At 41.3% G+C, this 13,393-nt stretch overlaps 1 protein-coding gene across 2 annotated transcripts in view; it reads right to left on the bottom strand.

Annotated features, from left to right (window-relative positions):
* Positions 1-13,393, bottom strand: part of cacna1s.S (calcium channel, voltage-dependent, L type, alpha 1S subunit S homeolog) — a 136,519-nt gene that overhangs the window by 74,627 nt on the left and 48,499 nt on the right. For both annotated transcript variants that reach the window (XM_018249248.2, XM_018249247.2), the window contains 3 exons: positions 5,865-5,968; positions 5,299-5,447; positions 2,442-2,523 (listed from right to left, as the gene is read on the bottom strand). In XM_018249248.2, coding sequence (XP_018104737.1) covers positions 2,442-2,523; positions 5,299-5,447; positions 5,865-5,968 — 335 coding nt within the window. The remainder of the gene's footprint in view (positions 1-2,441; positions 2,524-5,298; positions 5,448-5,864; positions 5,969-13,393) is intronic.

The following is a 13,393-nucleotide window of genomic DNA, read 5'->3' as shown; positions in this document are numbered from 1 at the left end:
AATTTTGGATTCTCGTTTGTCCAGAGGGACTCTCCAATATTTGGTGGAATGGAGAGGTTTCGGACCCGAGGAATGCTCCTGGATCAGACATTCTGATATCCATGCTCCACTTCTTCTAAAAAAGTTCCACAAGAAATTTCCTTTTAAACCCAGTCCTGGTGGTCCGGAGGCCCCCCATGGGGGAGGAGGTACTGTGAGGAGCGCGGTCCAGCGCGTCCTCCCTCGCCGGCGTCCACTCCAAGATGGCGGCACCCAGGGCGGGCCACGTGGGTCTTCCTCTTCGGCGCCTCGCCTGGACGTGGCGGATTTGCGCCTGCGCGAAGACGCCAGCGCCAAAAGGTACAGCGTCAACACGCAGCGTCAGCACGCAACGCATGACGTCACTGCGCACGTTTTGGCGCCAAAGAATTGTTTAAATAGCCATTTGTCACTCTCTGCCTTTGCCCGTGAATAGGTTCTACTTCATTGTGTTCCTGGGTGCTATTATCGTGTTTGGATTCTTGTTATTTGACCTCTGCCTGTTCCTGTTTACGACTACCTGCTGCCTGAACTGATCTCCTGCCTGGCTAACCACACTTTCTCTTGATCCCTTCCTGTACCGCGAACTTTGGTGTGTAACCTGCCAGCTTCCTCCTTGGTCCGACACTTCAAACTGAGCCTTCGGGCCTGACAGGTAGCTAGTCAATTTTATGATCATAATTTTGGAACTAGAACCCAGTTTTTGAAAGTATACGCACTTACATACATATCACATTACTAGTGAAACAGAGGATCAGAGAATGTGCTTTGATCAATACCCTTTCTTTTGTATACTTTTAGGTAATTTGACTGGATCAGTTAAACTTCCATTGTACTTCTATATTTTACTTAGCCTTGGAATTCTCCCACAATAGTCTTTTTTTTGTATTCCCTCTTTTTGTGTATTGTGAGGCTAAAAGAAGATACATGTCCATCAAACTTTGTGTTAAATTGAAACTGATAAAAATGTAGTTGAAAAGGCCCTGTCTGATTGATCTCTCTACAATTTGTATCAGAGGGGGAAAAATCCTTGCTTGTTTCAGTAACTTGCATCATGTTCTCAATCTGTAAAAAGTCATCAAACCCTTTCTTTTAGCTAACTCTGACCGTACAACACAGCTTTATAGCTTGTGTAAAATAAAAAACAAAAAAACCTTTTGGTATATTAAGATAAACACCCTTTTTCTAATCTGCATGGATACATTTGTGCCCACTGGAGAGAAGCTATATTATGTTTAGAATTTAGAATCAGGGGAGTTTATTTTATAAGTGCCAACAGACCTTAATTTAAAAAGCAAAGCTTTAGGTGGCACTGTACCAAAAGCTTTGGCAAAATACCAAGCAGATCACACCTACTAAAACTCAGCTGTCCCTACTAAATCATTGTAAAAAGCTATTAAATTAGTTTGACATAATCTGCTCGTTATAAAGCTGTGCTGGTTGCTACTTATGTCATTCTCCAAAATAAACTCTTGAATATGATCACTCCAAATAACTTCCCACAACAGATTGAAATTTACAGTTCTATAATTTTTAATAAAGGAATTTCATGTATTACCTAGGTGTTGTAGTACTTTTACAGTTGTAATTTGCTAGGTTGTTAATTTGCTGTAATTTGCTAGGTTGTAATTTGCCCCCCACAAAACTTTATAAATGTGTTGATTTTGCAGTACCTGAAATGAAAGACCAAATGGATGGGAGGGGGTCTTCATTTTGGGGCCCCTATATGCCACGTGCTTAAATAAACCTATACATATTATATTACATTAGATCCAGTATAACATAATTTAATGTATTTAGACATACATTAGATCCAGTATAACATAATTCCTTTACAGTTGGGTATAATATGGCATGCAATTGTCATGCAGCACATTATAAGCTTAATTAATATCTGGGTAATTAAAACATTTTAAAAATAAATTCTTCCTTTAAACTAGATTTCTAACAATGCATATAATATAGACATACCCCTCTTTCTATTTCACCCATCCCTCCCAAACAAGGATTAACTCTATATAATTACTGCCACTGCCCAGTGGTGTGGCTCATTTAGCCATGTTGCAGCAATGTCACTGTCATGTTACTCATCCATTTCCATTAACTTTATTAACACAAAATCATACTGTTATGGTCAGCCTTCGTGCCAAATAAGTAGGAAATGCTTAATTTACTGATGGAAATGCTAAACTTTGGTCAAAATGTAAACTTTAAAAAGGGAGAACGTACAGGTAACTTTTAATTTTCTTTTGAAAATCAGATAAGGATGTATATAATAATGGAGTGACATGTTTTTAATGTCATGCACTTCTATACAGTTTATTAGCATTCTATGCACAAGCCTGGCAAAGCTGGCTGATGCTGACTTGGCATTTCACACATTATCAGTAATATCCCAACACATTTCTTTAAGGATCACTTACAAGAAGCTTATAAACTTGTTGATTCCCTCCAGTTCATAAAGACTTTCTGTTTCCGAGCGACCCTCTTCCAGTTGTGAAAATCCTAACAGAGATGAGAAAAAAGAAAATAAGTAAATTCTGGTTCAGGTACAGAGAGAAGTAGAAACGACAGAAAAACTATTTAACATGGTGCAACTTATGCTCTCTATGTACTGTATTTCAATACAAGTATTGTATTGAAATACAGTACATAGAGAGCAAAAGTTGCACTAATTGTAACAGTTCCTTAGTAAGAGGTTACAGAATGAAAGGTTTAAGTTTAGAAAGCAGAGGTATGATGTATGGGATAAAACTTAACTTTAATTAATAAGACTCTAAGGGGTGGATCACCTTTTAGTTAATTTTTGGTATGTTATAGAATGTTCTATTACTATTTCATTATTTTTTTTTTTATAATTCTTTAACTACTTGTGTGGTGTTTATACAAATGGCCTGTACATGTTACTGTGCTCAGACTTATACTGTGCATACCTCCTGGACAGCTTAAACGTGAAAGTAAAAGTTACTGTTATGTAATGGCTGCAAGAGTCTGCTAATAAAGCACTGTTGTACTCGACTCAGTGTCAATACTGTGTCTGCTGACAAAGGACACTCAATTAACCTGATGCTTGATACAGGTTCAACTGTTTCTATACTACCAAAGGATGTTTTCTTGAAATACTTTGCAAAAGATCTGCTTGTTGCACCTGCCCTGAAACTGGTCAGTTACTTAAAGGATCCAATCCCTGTGCTTGGTTGCTTGCCAGTGACTGTACAATTTGAATCAAATACTGCAAAATGTGACTTTTACATTGTGAATAGGGGTACTGCTATACTTGGAAGGGATCTCTTTGCTGCATTAAACCTACAATTAGTTGATGGCCTCATTACTACAGCACCAGTGCCTGCCACACAGTCAGTGTCTAAAATTTCATCAGAAAGCAACACTTCACTGGGTTGTGAAAAGAACTTTGTACACAAAGTTAAGTTGAGACCAGATGTAAAACCAGTACCATTTCCTGATTCGGCATGGGAAAAACTTGCTATAACCTTGATAGACTATTACAGTAAATGGCCTAAAATTGCATTTGTTTCTCATATAACATCAGCTACAGTAATAACATTTCTGTCTACAGTCTTCAGCAGAGAAGGTAATCCAAAGGAGTGAATATCAGACAACGGACCACAATTTGTCTCATCTGAGTTTGAATCCTTTCTGAGAGAGAGGAATATTGTGCATAGGAAATTTTCAGTGTATTACCCACAAGCAAATGGAGAAATCGAGCGATTCAACAGATGTCTGAAAGAAGCACTACAGACTGCAAATCTTACTGGGAAATCTTGGAAAGTATTTACAACAGAGTTCCTACATAACTACAGAGCAACTCACCATGCAACATCCCAATCATCTCCAGCTGAATTATTACATGGCAGACAGATGCGCACTAAGGGGCAAATTTACTAAAGGGCGAAGTGGCTAACGCTAAAATTCACAAAATCATTTTCCTACTCCTGATGTCAACTACAATAGGCCTGAAGAAAGTGAACCTATAAGGTGTACTGAGAGAATCAGAAAACTACCTGCATGGATCAAGTACTTTGTTATGTGAAAAATGTATAATATTGTTTTAAAATGCATACTGTTTAATTGTTGCTGTTTATTATAGTTGTCCAAATGTGTGGGGTTTATACAAATGTCCTGTAGATGTCACTGTGCTCAGACTTATACTGTGCATACTTCCTGGACAGCTTAAAAGTGAAAGTAAAAGTCACTGTTGTATAATGGCTGCAGGAGTCTGCTAATAAAGCACCGTTATACTCGACTCATCCTCGGCTACCCAAAACATAACTTGTCTTACCCTTCTGACTCTTTCCTGAGTCATCGACCCTAGCAGTCAAAAGCTCTGTGACCCTTTTCATATTCCTTCTTTCGTTCAAACCACTGCCTCAATGCTAGGGTAATTAAGACCCTAGCAAACAAGAGAGCTGCTGAACTAAAAATATAAAAAATGAAGACCAACTGCAAATTGGTCTAAAATATTAATGTCCACATTACACTAAAATTTAAAAGATGACAACCCCTTTAAAATGTAGTGACGTCGACCATAAATGAAAGAGGCCAGTGTATAGCTGGACTGAAAGTATTATTAGTGTAACTTCTATAGACACCACTCTATGAGCAAAAGATGTTCCTATGTCTGCACTAACATACCTATCGACTCGAAGTACCATTTAGGGTAGTTGAAACATGAAAGATGGGAAGGTTAATCACCTTTTAGGTAAAGATGGGTGAATCTGTCCCATTTCGCTTTGCTGAAAAATTCGTGAAACGTTGAAAAATTCGCAAAAAACGCACTGAAGTCAATGGGCGTCAAAATTATTTCGACATGCGACAACTTTGACACAAGCATCAATTTTTATACGTGTGACTATTTTGTCCAAATGCATTAAAGTTAATGGGTGTCAGAATAATTTTGACGCGCCAATTATTTTTTGCCGCAGCAAATTTTCCAGCAGTTTTGCAAAAACATTAGTGGGTAGTGAAACGTGAAAATTTGCTGCAAATCCTTGTTTGACGGATAAATTCACCCATCACTACTTTTAGGTATGCAGAGCTGAACCACTATGCCTACCTAGTGGTCTGACATTGGCTCTGTATCACTCCCCCAGCTACCCTACTGGCTAATGTAAATTTGGCGGCTTCACACCAATACAGATTAATTTTCCCTATGGGCTTTCCATGGTTATTTCTCTGATGCGATGATAGTTATTATAATTTTCAAACATGATTTCCAGTTACAGCCCTAGTCCCACTGCCACCCCTAGACTACCTCCTTACCATCTCCTGGTTCCATGTCTGGGTCCATGACTTCAGCATGTGTGATCCAGTCCAAATAACCTCGCAGATCCTCATCCATTGCTTGCTGTTCTCTCAACATCTGGAAAGCACCCCGTGATTTAGCTTTTTCACGCTCCTTGGTGAACTCTCTAGGGAATTTCACAAATGTAGATTTTTAGGACCTCAAACACCAAAGAAAGCATACAAATATGAAATAAAAAATGCAATATGTTGCAAAAAATTTCAGACATAATATCCAAGGCTATTGTGATACTAAACTCTATAGTTAGTATAGGTATGGGTATATAGAATTTTAATTAAAAGTAGGGAGGGGTGTGTGTATGGATGATGGGTTTTCATTTGGAGGGGTTGAACTTGATGGACTTTGTCTTTTTTCAACCCAATTTAACTATGTAACTATGTAACTATGTTCTACATTACTTCCACAAATGAAAAACGTAAATAACAATATTATACAACATAAAAATGTATACAATGAATACAGAAAAATCATCTTAATTTTGTATAATGTTGACGAGTAAATGGTGTATAACATTAATTCTTACCCGCTCAGGACACCCAAAACTAGATTCAGCACAAAGAATGATCCAAGAAGGATAAGGCTTACAAAGTAAATCCAGGGCCATTCATTGCCAATAGCATCATTGACCTGAAAAAGCCATATGAAAAATCAATTATCAAGTTTCTAAGGTTTATTAATAGTAAGTTATTTAGGCAAATGCTTCTTGCACTCAAAACTCAAAAGGGTGTTACTTACTAAGGTACAATTTTTTCTGGTCAGATTTTTAAAGTCCATGACAAGATGTCCTATTTAAAATTGGAAGATATCCTGATCTAAGCTGGGGTTATCGGACAATGATACGAAAAAGTCTGAATTTTTGGGCTGTAAATCCCAAAAAAAAATGTCGGGATTTTTCTACAATTTTATTGATTAGGATCAGGTGTATCCCTGGGCAAAACGAGGGCTAATAGTAGGATTTTTCAATACACTACTACAGTACACCAGGTGTGCCAGTAATATTAATATAATATATATATATGAATATAACAATAATATGAAGCACTGACATAGAAAAAAAACAATTAAATCTTACATGATAGCTGGAGTATTATTTATATTGCGTATGTCACATATAGCATTTTTCTGTGGGCATATTTTAATCAGTGACATGTGGGGCAGGTTGAGAGTTTTTTCCCCCCACAGGTCCAAATTTGTTTAAACATTTATCAAATCAGATGCAATTTTCTTATTTTTAAGCCATTGTCCTTACATGCCACATGTGGGGATAAAGGATTTGCACAATTTTCTCTGCACTGAAATATTTTATCTTTTAGAAAAGAAGGGTTTGGGTTACTAGAACACTAAGCGGATTCAGGGAGAGAATTCCAAATCTTTACAGCTTTCACTATAAACCTATTCCAATTATTTAGACGGAACCTCCTTTCTTCTAATTGGAATGGGTAACCTTGTATCAGCTGGAAATACCTACTGGTAAACAAAGCATTAGAGAGATTATTATATGATCCTCTTAAATACATGGATCTCCAATGTGAGCAACCCCAATTTGGCCAGGCTTTCCACATAGATTTTCCATACCTTTTACCAGCTAAGTTGCGCTTCTCTGCGCCTTCTCTAATTCAATAATGTCCTGTTTGAGCACTGGAGACCAAAACTGTATGGCATATTCTAGATGGGCCCTTTCCAGTGCTCTGTACAGAGGAAGAATAACCCCCTCCTCCCATGTATATTGAGTGTTACATGACCCTTTTGTCATGTTACACTCCACGTGTGCCACTTACCTGATGGCACGGGACAAACCTGAGCCACTCCGCAAATATCTAAAATAAATGGGCACCTAATACAGGCAGCACTCCTAACTGGTGGCAATAGGGCCTCACTAACTAACTTGCTAGCACAAAGCTGTCTAGCTAACTAAAAAGGTTTAACTTCAGCGCTCTTTAGGATCAGTACCCTTTAAACAGGATACTCACAAATCCTCTTTGGATACTTTACTTTAGAGCTCTCTTCAGGCGAGTCCAGCATACAGTGCAACTACCAGCCCCTTTGGATGTTCCAACAATAACAATGGTCCTGCTGGTTGTTCCTCCGGTCTGTATTCCTTTCACACTCTCTGTCTTTCCAGGCACAGTAGCTGGCTTCCCTGTGCCAGCCCGATCCAAATGAATGCTTTTGGTGCAGCCTCTCAGCTCTCTGGGCCCAATAGCAGCTCTCTGGCCTCTTTCTCTGTTCACCATGTGGCTCTCTATGCCAGGCTCTCTTCTTTTGCGAGTATCCGTGACTTCCTCTTCCTGTCAGCCACTCAGTAGCTGCTGTGTCACTTCCTGTTGCACTGAGATCACTGAACTGCTGGTTGCTAGGTAACAGCTTACAGCACACAGACACAGGCTCTGTGCTTCTGCCCAAGGATAAGAGCAAGGCGTTTGCACAAATTCCCTACATATATATGCCCCTTTTAATGCAGCTCAATACTTTATTTGCCCTTGATGCTGCTGACTGGCATTGCTTGCTACAGCCAAATTAATTATATACAGGACTCCAAAATCATTTTTCCTTATGGATTTGCCTAGTGCAGTCCCATTAAGGGTTAAGTGTCTTGGATATTTTTACATCCCAGGTGCATGACTTTACATTGAACCTCATTTGCCACTTAGCAGCCCAGATTGACAGTTTGTCAAGAATGCCACATCCTTGATGGATTTCATTGGGCTGCATAGTTTAGTGTCATCTGCAAACACTGATACATTAGTTACAATGCCCTTCCCTAAGTCATTAATGAACAAGTTAAATAAAATTGAACCAAAAAAACCCCTCTAAGAACCCTAATCCAAGTAGAGAATGTACCATTACCAACCACCCTCTGTATCTGATCCTGTAGCCAGTTTCCTATCCATGTGCAAATTACTTCATTAAGCCCAACAGACCTTAATTTAGAAAGCATTTGTGGGGCACTGTATCTGTATGCTATAAACCACCTTGTATAAGTGATAAGAATGAAGCCCAGCTACTTTTACAAATAGAAGTGGCTTCGCAACTAGGTCAAGTTATTATTATGGGTGACTTCAATTCAATTTCCAGCCATTGACTGGGGTAATGGGGTTGCCAAGACAAAAGCAGGTTTGTAAATATGCTTAATTACATTTATTTCAGCTCGTTCAAGAACCTACTAGGAATCAGCATGAGCGTACGCAGAAAATTTTCCAAGGGGGGGCAAGGAAGAAAACATATTAAACAAATGACTTGTACCCATATTTTGGTTTCCACAGAAACCTAACAACAGCTTTTCTCTAAATATACAAAGTAGTAAGTGTTGCACATGTATAGCATTGCCATTATATTAGTGACACAATCTCCTTGTTGGCCAGGACATCTTTTCTATTTTCTTAGCACAATTACTAGCACTCAGTTTGTAGAATGTTACTCCCTCTAGCGTTCTAGTTACAGCTGGATACATACAGCGAAGCCTCCATTTTCCTGCCCCACCAATATATAATGCATAACACTTTTCCCTGATTTTTTCTGGTCCCTGAAAAATGTTCATAAAGTAGATTAACAACAGCAAGAAGAGGTTGTGCACAACAAAATGTTGTTCCCAGAGTGGCAAAACGGTTAAAACAGTCAAACTAAAAGAAACAATGAGGGGGATACAAGACAGGAGCAGGAGATGGGGGTGAGGTGCAAAAATATATATTATAATATATAACAGTATATATAGTATATATAACTTCTATATTAACCACGTAGGGTGGTTCTTGGTGCTTCTACATTTACTTCTTAATGGGCAAGTCAACCCCAAATAAAAATTTGCCTAACAAAGAAAACAATTCTAACCAACTTTCCAATATACATTAAAGATTTTCAGTGATTTTAAAGTTATTCATAAAAATCAATTGCTATTGAAAGCAGCATTGGCTTAACTCCTGGTTGTTACTTTTTAAACAATGTTGCAAAAGTCTTGATGCCCTAGCAAAGACAGGTCTGTTAATCAGCTGTCTTGGCTTATATTGAATTAACAGTCTTAGTCATCAGCGCAGAGAATAGAAAGGGACACTGATCACTGGTTTCAAAAGCAATACATATACAGTAAAACCCTCATTTTACGTTTTTCAAGGGACCGGAATAGAAACATGTAAAATCAGGGAAAATGTAAAATTAGGGAAATGCATTATGCATAATATATAGGTGGGACCACAAAAAAACTATTTAAGTGCTTCAGCAGAGTATGGTCGTGCAGCAACAGGCTACAGAGGTGCCGCAGCAACAGGCTACAGAGGTGCCGCAGCAGGCTACAGATGCCCAGCAAAGAATGCAGCAGCAGGCTATAGAGGCCCAGCAAAACACTACCGCTCAACTTCAACAGAGCATGGTCGTGCAGCAACAGGCAACAGAGGTGCAGCAGCAGGCTATAGAGGCCCAGCAAAAGATCTTGGAGGCTCAAGTATTGGCTTTGCGAGAGTCTGTAAAGTAACTGCCTTACACGGGGCTACCATTAACCACCAGCACTCCACAGATGCTCAGTTATTGGCGTTGCGAGAGTCTGCAACTTCACAGGCAACTGCCTTACAATTACTCAAGCCAAGGTGTTGGCTGAGGCTGTCCAGCAGTTTGCTCCAGGACGGGAGTCCGTTGTCATGGCCCAGGGGAACCCGGTAACCACCCGGGCAAGTCATTTTCTCCAAAAGCTGAGTCCCACGGATGATGTTGAGGCCTTTCTTACCACGTTTGAAAGGACTGCAGAGCAAGAAGGGTGGCCCTGAGATAAATGGGCCGGCCTAATAGCTAAATTTTTGTATAGCGATCCACGAAAGGTATATTACGATCTTAACCCAGGTGACGCCATGAATTATGGTGTCATAGCAGAGATCCTGGCCCGCCTAGGGGTAACCACGGCAGTAAGAGCTCAGAGGGTACACAGGTAGAAATATCGAACTAAACTACCGCCTAGTTTACAGATGCACGCCCTTATCCATTTGGTTACCAAGTGGCTGCAACCCAAGGATCTGAATGGACCCCAAATTGTAGAGCAGGTTGTGACAGATCGTTATCTTCGGTCCCTCCCTGTGGACCTGCAGTGTTGGGTGAATCATGGGGACCCCAAAACCGCGGATCAGCTGGTCGAAATGGTTGAGAGGTACACGGCTACCGAGGAACTACTTGCTCCCACCGGTCAGCAACCTTTCAGCAGCTCAGTGTGAAAGGAAGTGGAGACGTGTCACCCCCTGCACAACAAGGGGTACCCGCAGATACCTCTTCACCCCGGAAGGGGGGGAACATGCAATGTTGGAGGTGTCAAGCCTGGGTCCACACGAGAGCACAATGCCCATTGAAGGAGGAGCCCATGGAGTGTGGGGCTCTCCAGCAACTGTCCTGTTATGCCCACAAAGTTTTCACTGCATGCCCTGACTTAATTGAGGGGCAGCTCGAGTGTACTGTCTACATTAATTAGGTTCCAGTCAAGGCTCTCCTGGATTCGGGGAGCATGGTGACCCTGGTATTGGACAGTGTTATTGACGAATTTGAACCAGTGTCCAAGTCACTTAGAGTAATTTGCATCCACAGAGATACCCGGTCTTACCCCCTATTCGAAGTGACCATCACTGCCTTTAGCACTGCCCAGATGCAGGATTCTACCTTAGTTAATGCCGAGAACAAGTGGTGGTGATAAATGGGGTTTCTCAAGAACCATGTGCAGAGAAGCATTGGCCGCACTTCGCTGTAAATGGCAATCTACTCTATAGAGTCACCAAGGTCCATGAGGAGGCGGTGGAACAACTGTTAGTTCCAAAGCCATACAGACAAATGGTACTTGACCTGGCGCATGATGATGCACTGGGTGGACACTTGGGGGCAGAGAAGACCGAAGCAAGGATCACAGACTGGTTTTTCTGGCCAGGTTTAAAGTCTGAAGTAAAAAAAACTTACTGTGTGTCCTGTCCTACCTGCCAGTTAACAGCTTCTCATTTTTGCAGCCCCTTGGTGCCCTTACCCATTATTGAGGTACCATTCACATGTATAGCAATGGACTTGGTAGGTCCCCTGGTAAAATCTGCCCGAGGGCATCAGTATATCTTGGTAATCCTTGATTACGCCACCCGAAACCCGGAAGCCATTCCCTTAAGGAATGCCACATCTAAAGCCATTGCCCGGGAGCTGTATCTGATGTTTTCAAGGACAGGGTTTCCCAAGGAGATACTCACTGACCAGGGTACCCCATTCATGTCAAAGGTTATGTCAGGTGTGTGCAAATTGTTCCAGATAAGGCAATTACGTACGTCTGTCTACCATTCTCAGACAGACAGCTTAGTGGAACGGTTTAATAAGACCTTAAAAACCATGCTTAAGCGGGTGGTACAAAAAGACGGTAAGTATTACCTGCTCTTTTATTTGCAATTCGGGAGGTGCCTCAGGCATCCACAGGGTTCTCCCCCTTTGAGTTAGTGTACGGGCGCAGGCCCAGGGGACTGCTTGATATTGTCAAGGAGGCTTTGGGAGAGTGAAGCTACTCCCCACAAAAGTGTTTTGGAGCATATCTCTCAAATGAGGGAAAGGATCACAGGAGTGATGCCATTGGTTAAGGAACACTTGCAAAGAGCCCAAGAGGCTCAGCGCCAGGTATACAACGGGTCAGCTAAGGTGAGGCAATTTCAAGTGGGAGATAGAGTGGCAGTGCCCATTTGAAATAGTAGAAAAAGTGGACGAGGTGAACTATAAGGTTCACAACCTGGTAAGAGAAAGCCCTACCAAATTTATCACATAATTTGTTAAAGCCTTGGAAGGATAGAGAACCAGTTTCGGCACTGGCTAGTGAGAAACTTGAGTCTCAGGTTGGTGCTGACAGTGTCCTGGTAGCTACAGCATTGTCAAAAGCCCAGGCCCAGCAAGTAAGGGAGTTTCTGCAAAGAAACAAAGATATTTTTTCTGATTTGCTGGGGATCGCTAATGTCATAGAGCATGACGTAATTACAGAACCGGGAGTAAAGGTGTGTCTCAAACCTTACCACATTCCAGAAGCTCGCCGAAAGGCTGTCTTAGAGGAGGTAAAAAAAATGCTGGAGTTAGGCGTTATTGAAGAGTCACATGAAGAGTGAATGGTCAAGCCCCATTGTGTTGGTACCCAAGCCCAACGGTACTCTGAGATTCTGCAATGATTTCACAAAACTCAATGACATTTCCAAATTTGATGCCTATCCCATGCCCTGGGTAGACTAACTTAAAGAGAGGTTAGGTCCTGCCCGTTATATTACCACTTTGGACCTCACCAAGGGGTACTGGCAAATACTCCTAACCCAGACGGCAAAAGAGAAAACAGCATTCTCCACTCCAGATGGCCATTTTCAATATAAGAGAATGCCCTTTGGTTTACAAACTGCCCCAGCTACCTTTCAAAGGGCAAACTTTTGAGGCCCCATCAGAAGTACACATCCATTTACCTGGATGACATTGTCATCTTTAGTAGGGACTGGGCGTCTCATTTGCCTAAAGTCCAGGCTATTCTTGACTCTCTGAGACAGGGTGGGTTCACGGTGAATTCCGAAAAGTGTGCCATAGGGATAAAAGAGGCAAGAAAACTTGGGTGCATTGTAGGTAGAGGGATAGTAAAACCCCAGCTAAATAAGGTAGATGCTGTCCAGAACTGGCCCCGCCCTAAAACAAAGAAACAGGTACGAGCATTCCTGGGAACGATTGGGTACTACCGTAGGTTTGTCCCCAACTTTGCCACAGTAGCAAAGCCATTGACTGACCTGACCAAAGCTCTTTGTCACCACCCCATCTTGGTGGCACCAAATTTCTCAAAGGAATTTATTGTTCAGAGGGATGCTTCAGACGTAGGTCTGGGAGCTGTCCAGGTCATTAATGGGGAAGAACATCCCTTAGTGTTTCTCAGTAGAAAGCTGACTGCAGTGGAGAAAAAGTATGTAATAGTTTAATGAGAATGCCTAGCCCATGGGTAGCCAAGCCGCGGCTCCGGAGCCTCATGCGGCTCTTCATCCTGCTTGCTGTGGCTCCGTCATGCCTGTCACTTCGTATATACAGCCCTCGAACCTGCTAGCGGCT

The sequence above is a fragment of the Xenopus laevis genome, chromosome 2S, assembly GCF_017654675.1.
Source record: "Xenopus laevis strain J_2021 chromosome 2S, Xenopus_laevis_v10.1, whole genome shotgun sequence".
Lineage (NCBI taxonomy): Eukaryota > Metazoa > Chordata > Amphibia > Anura > Pipidae > Xenopus > Xenopus laevis.
The sequence above is the reverse complement of the archived record's forward strand: the minus strand, read 5'-3'. Positions and strand labels throughout refer to the sequence as shown.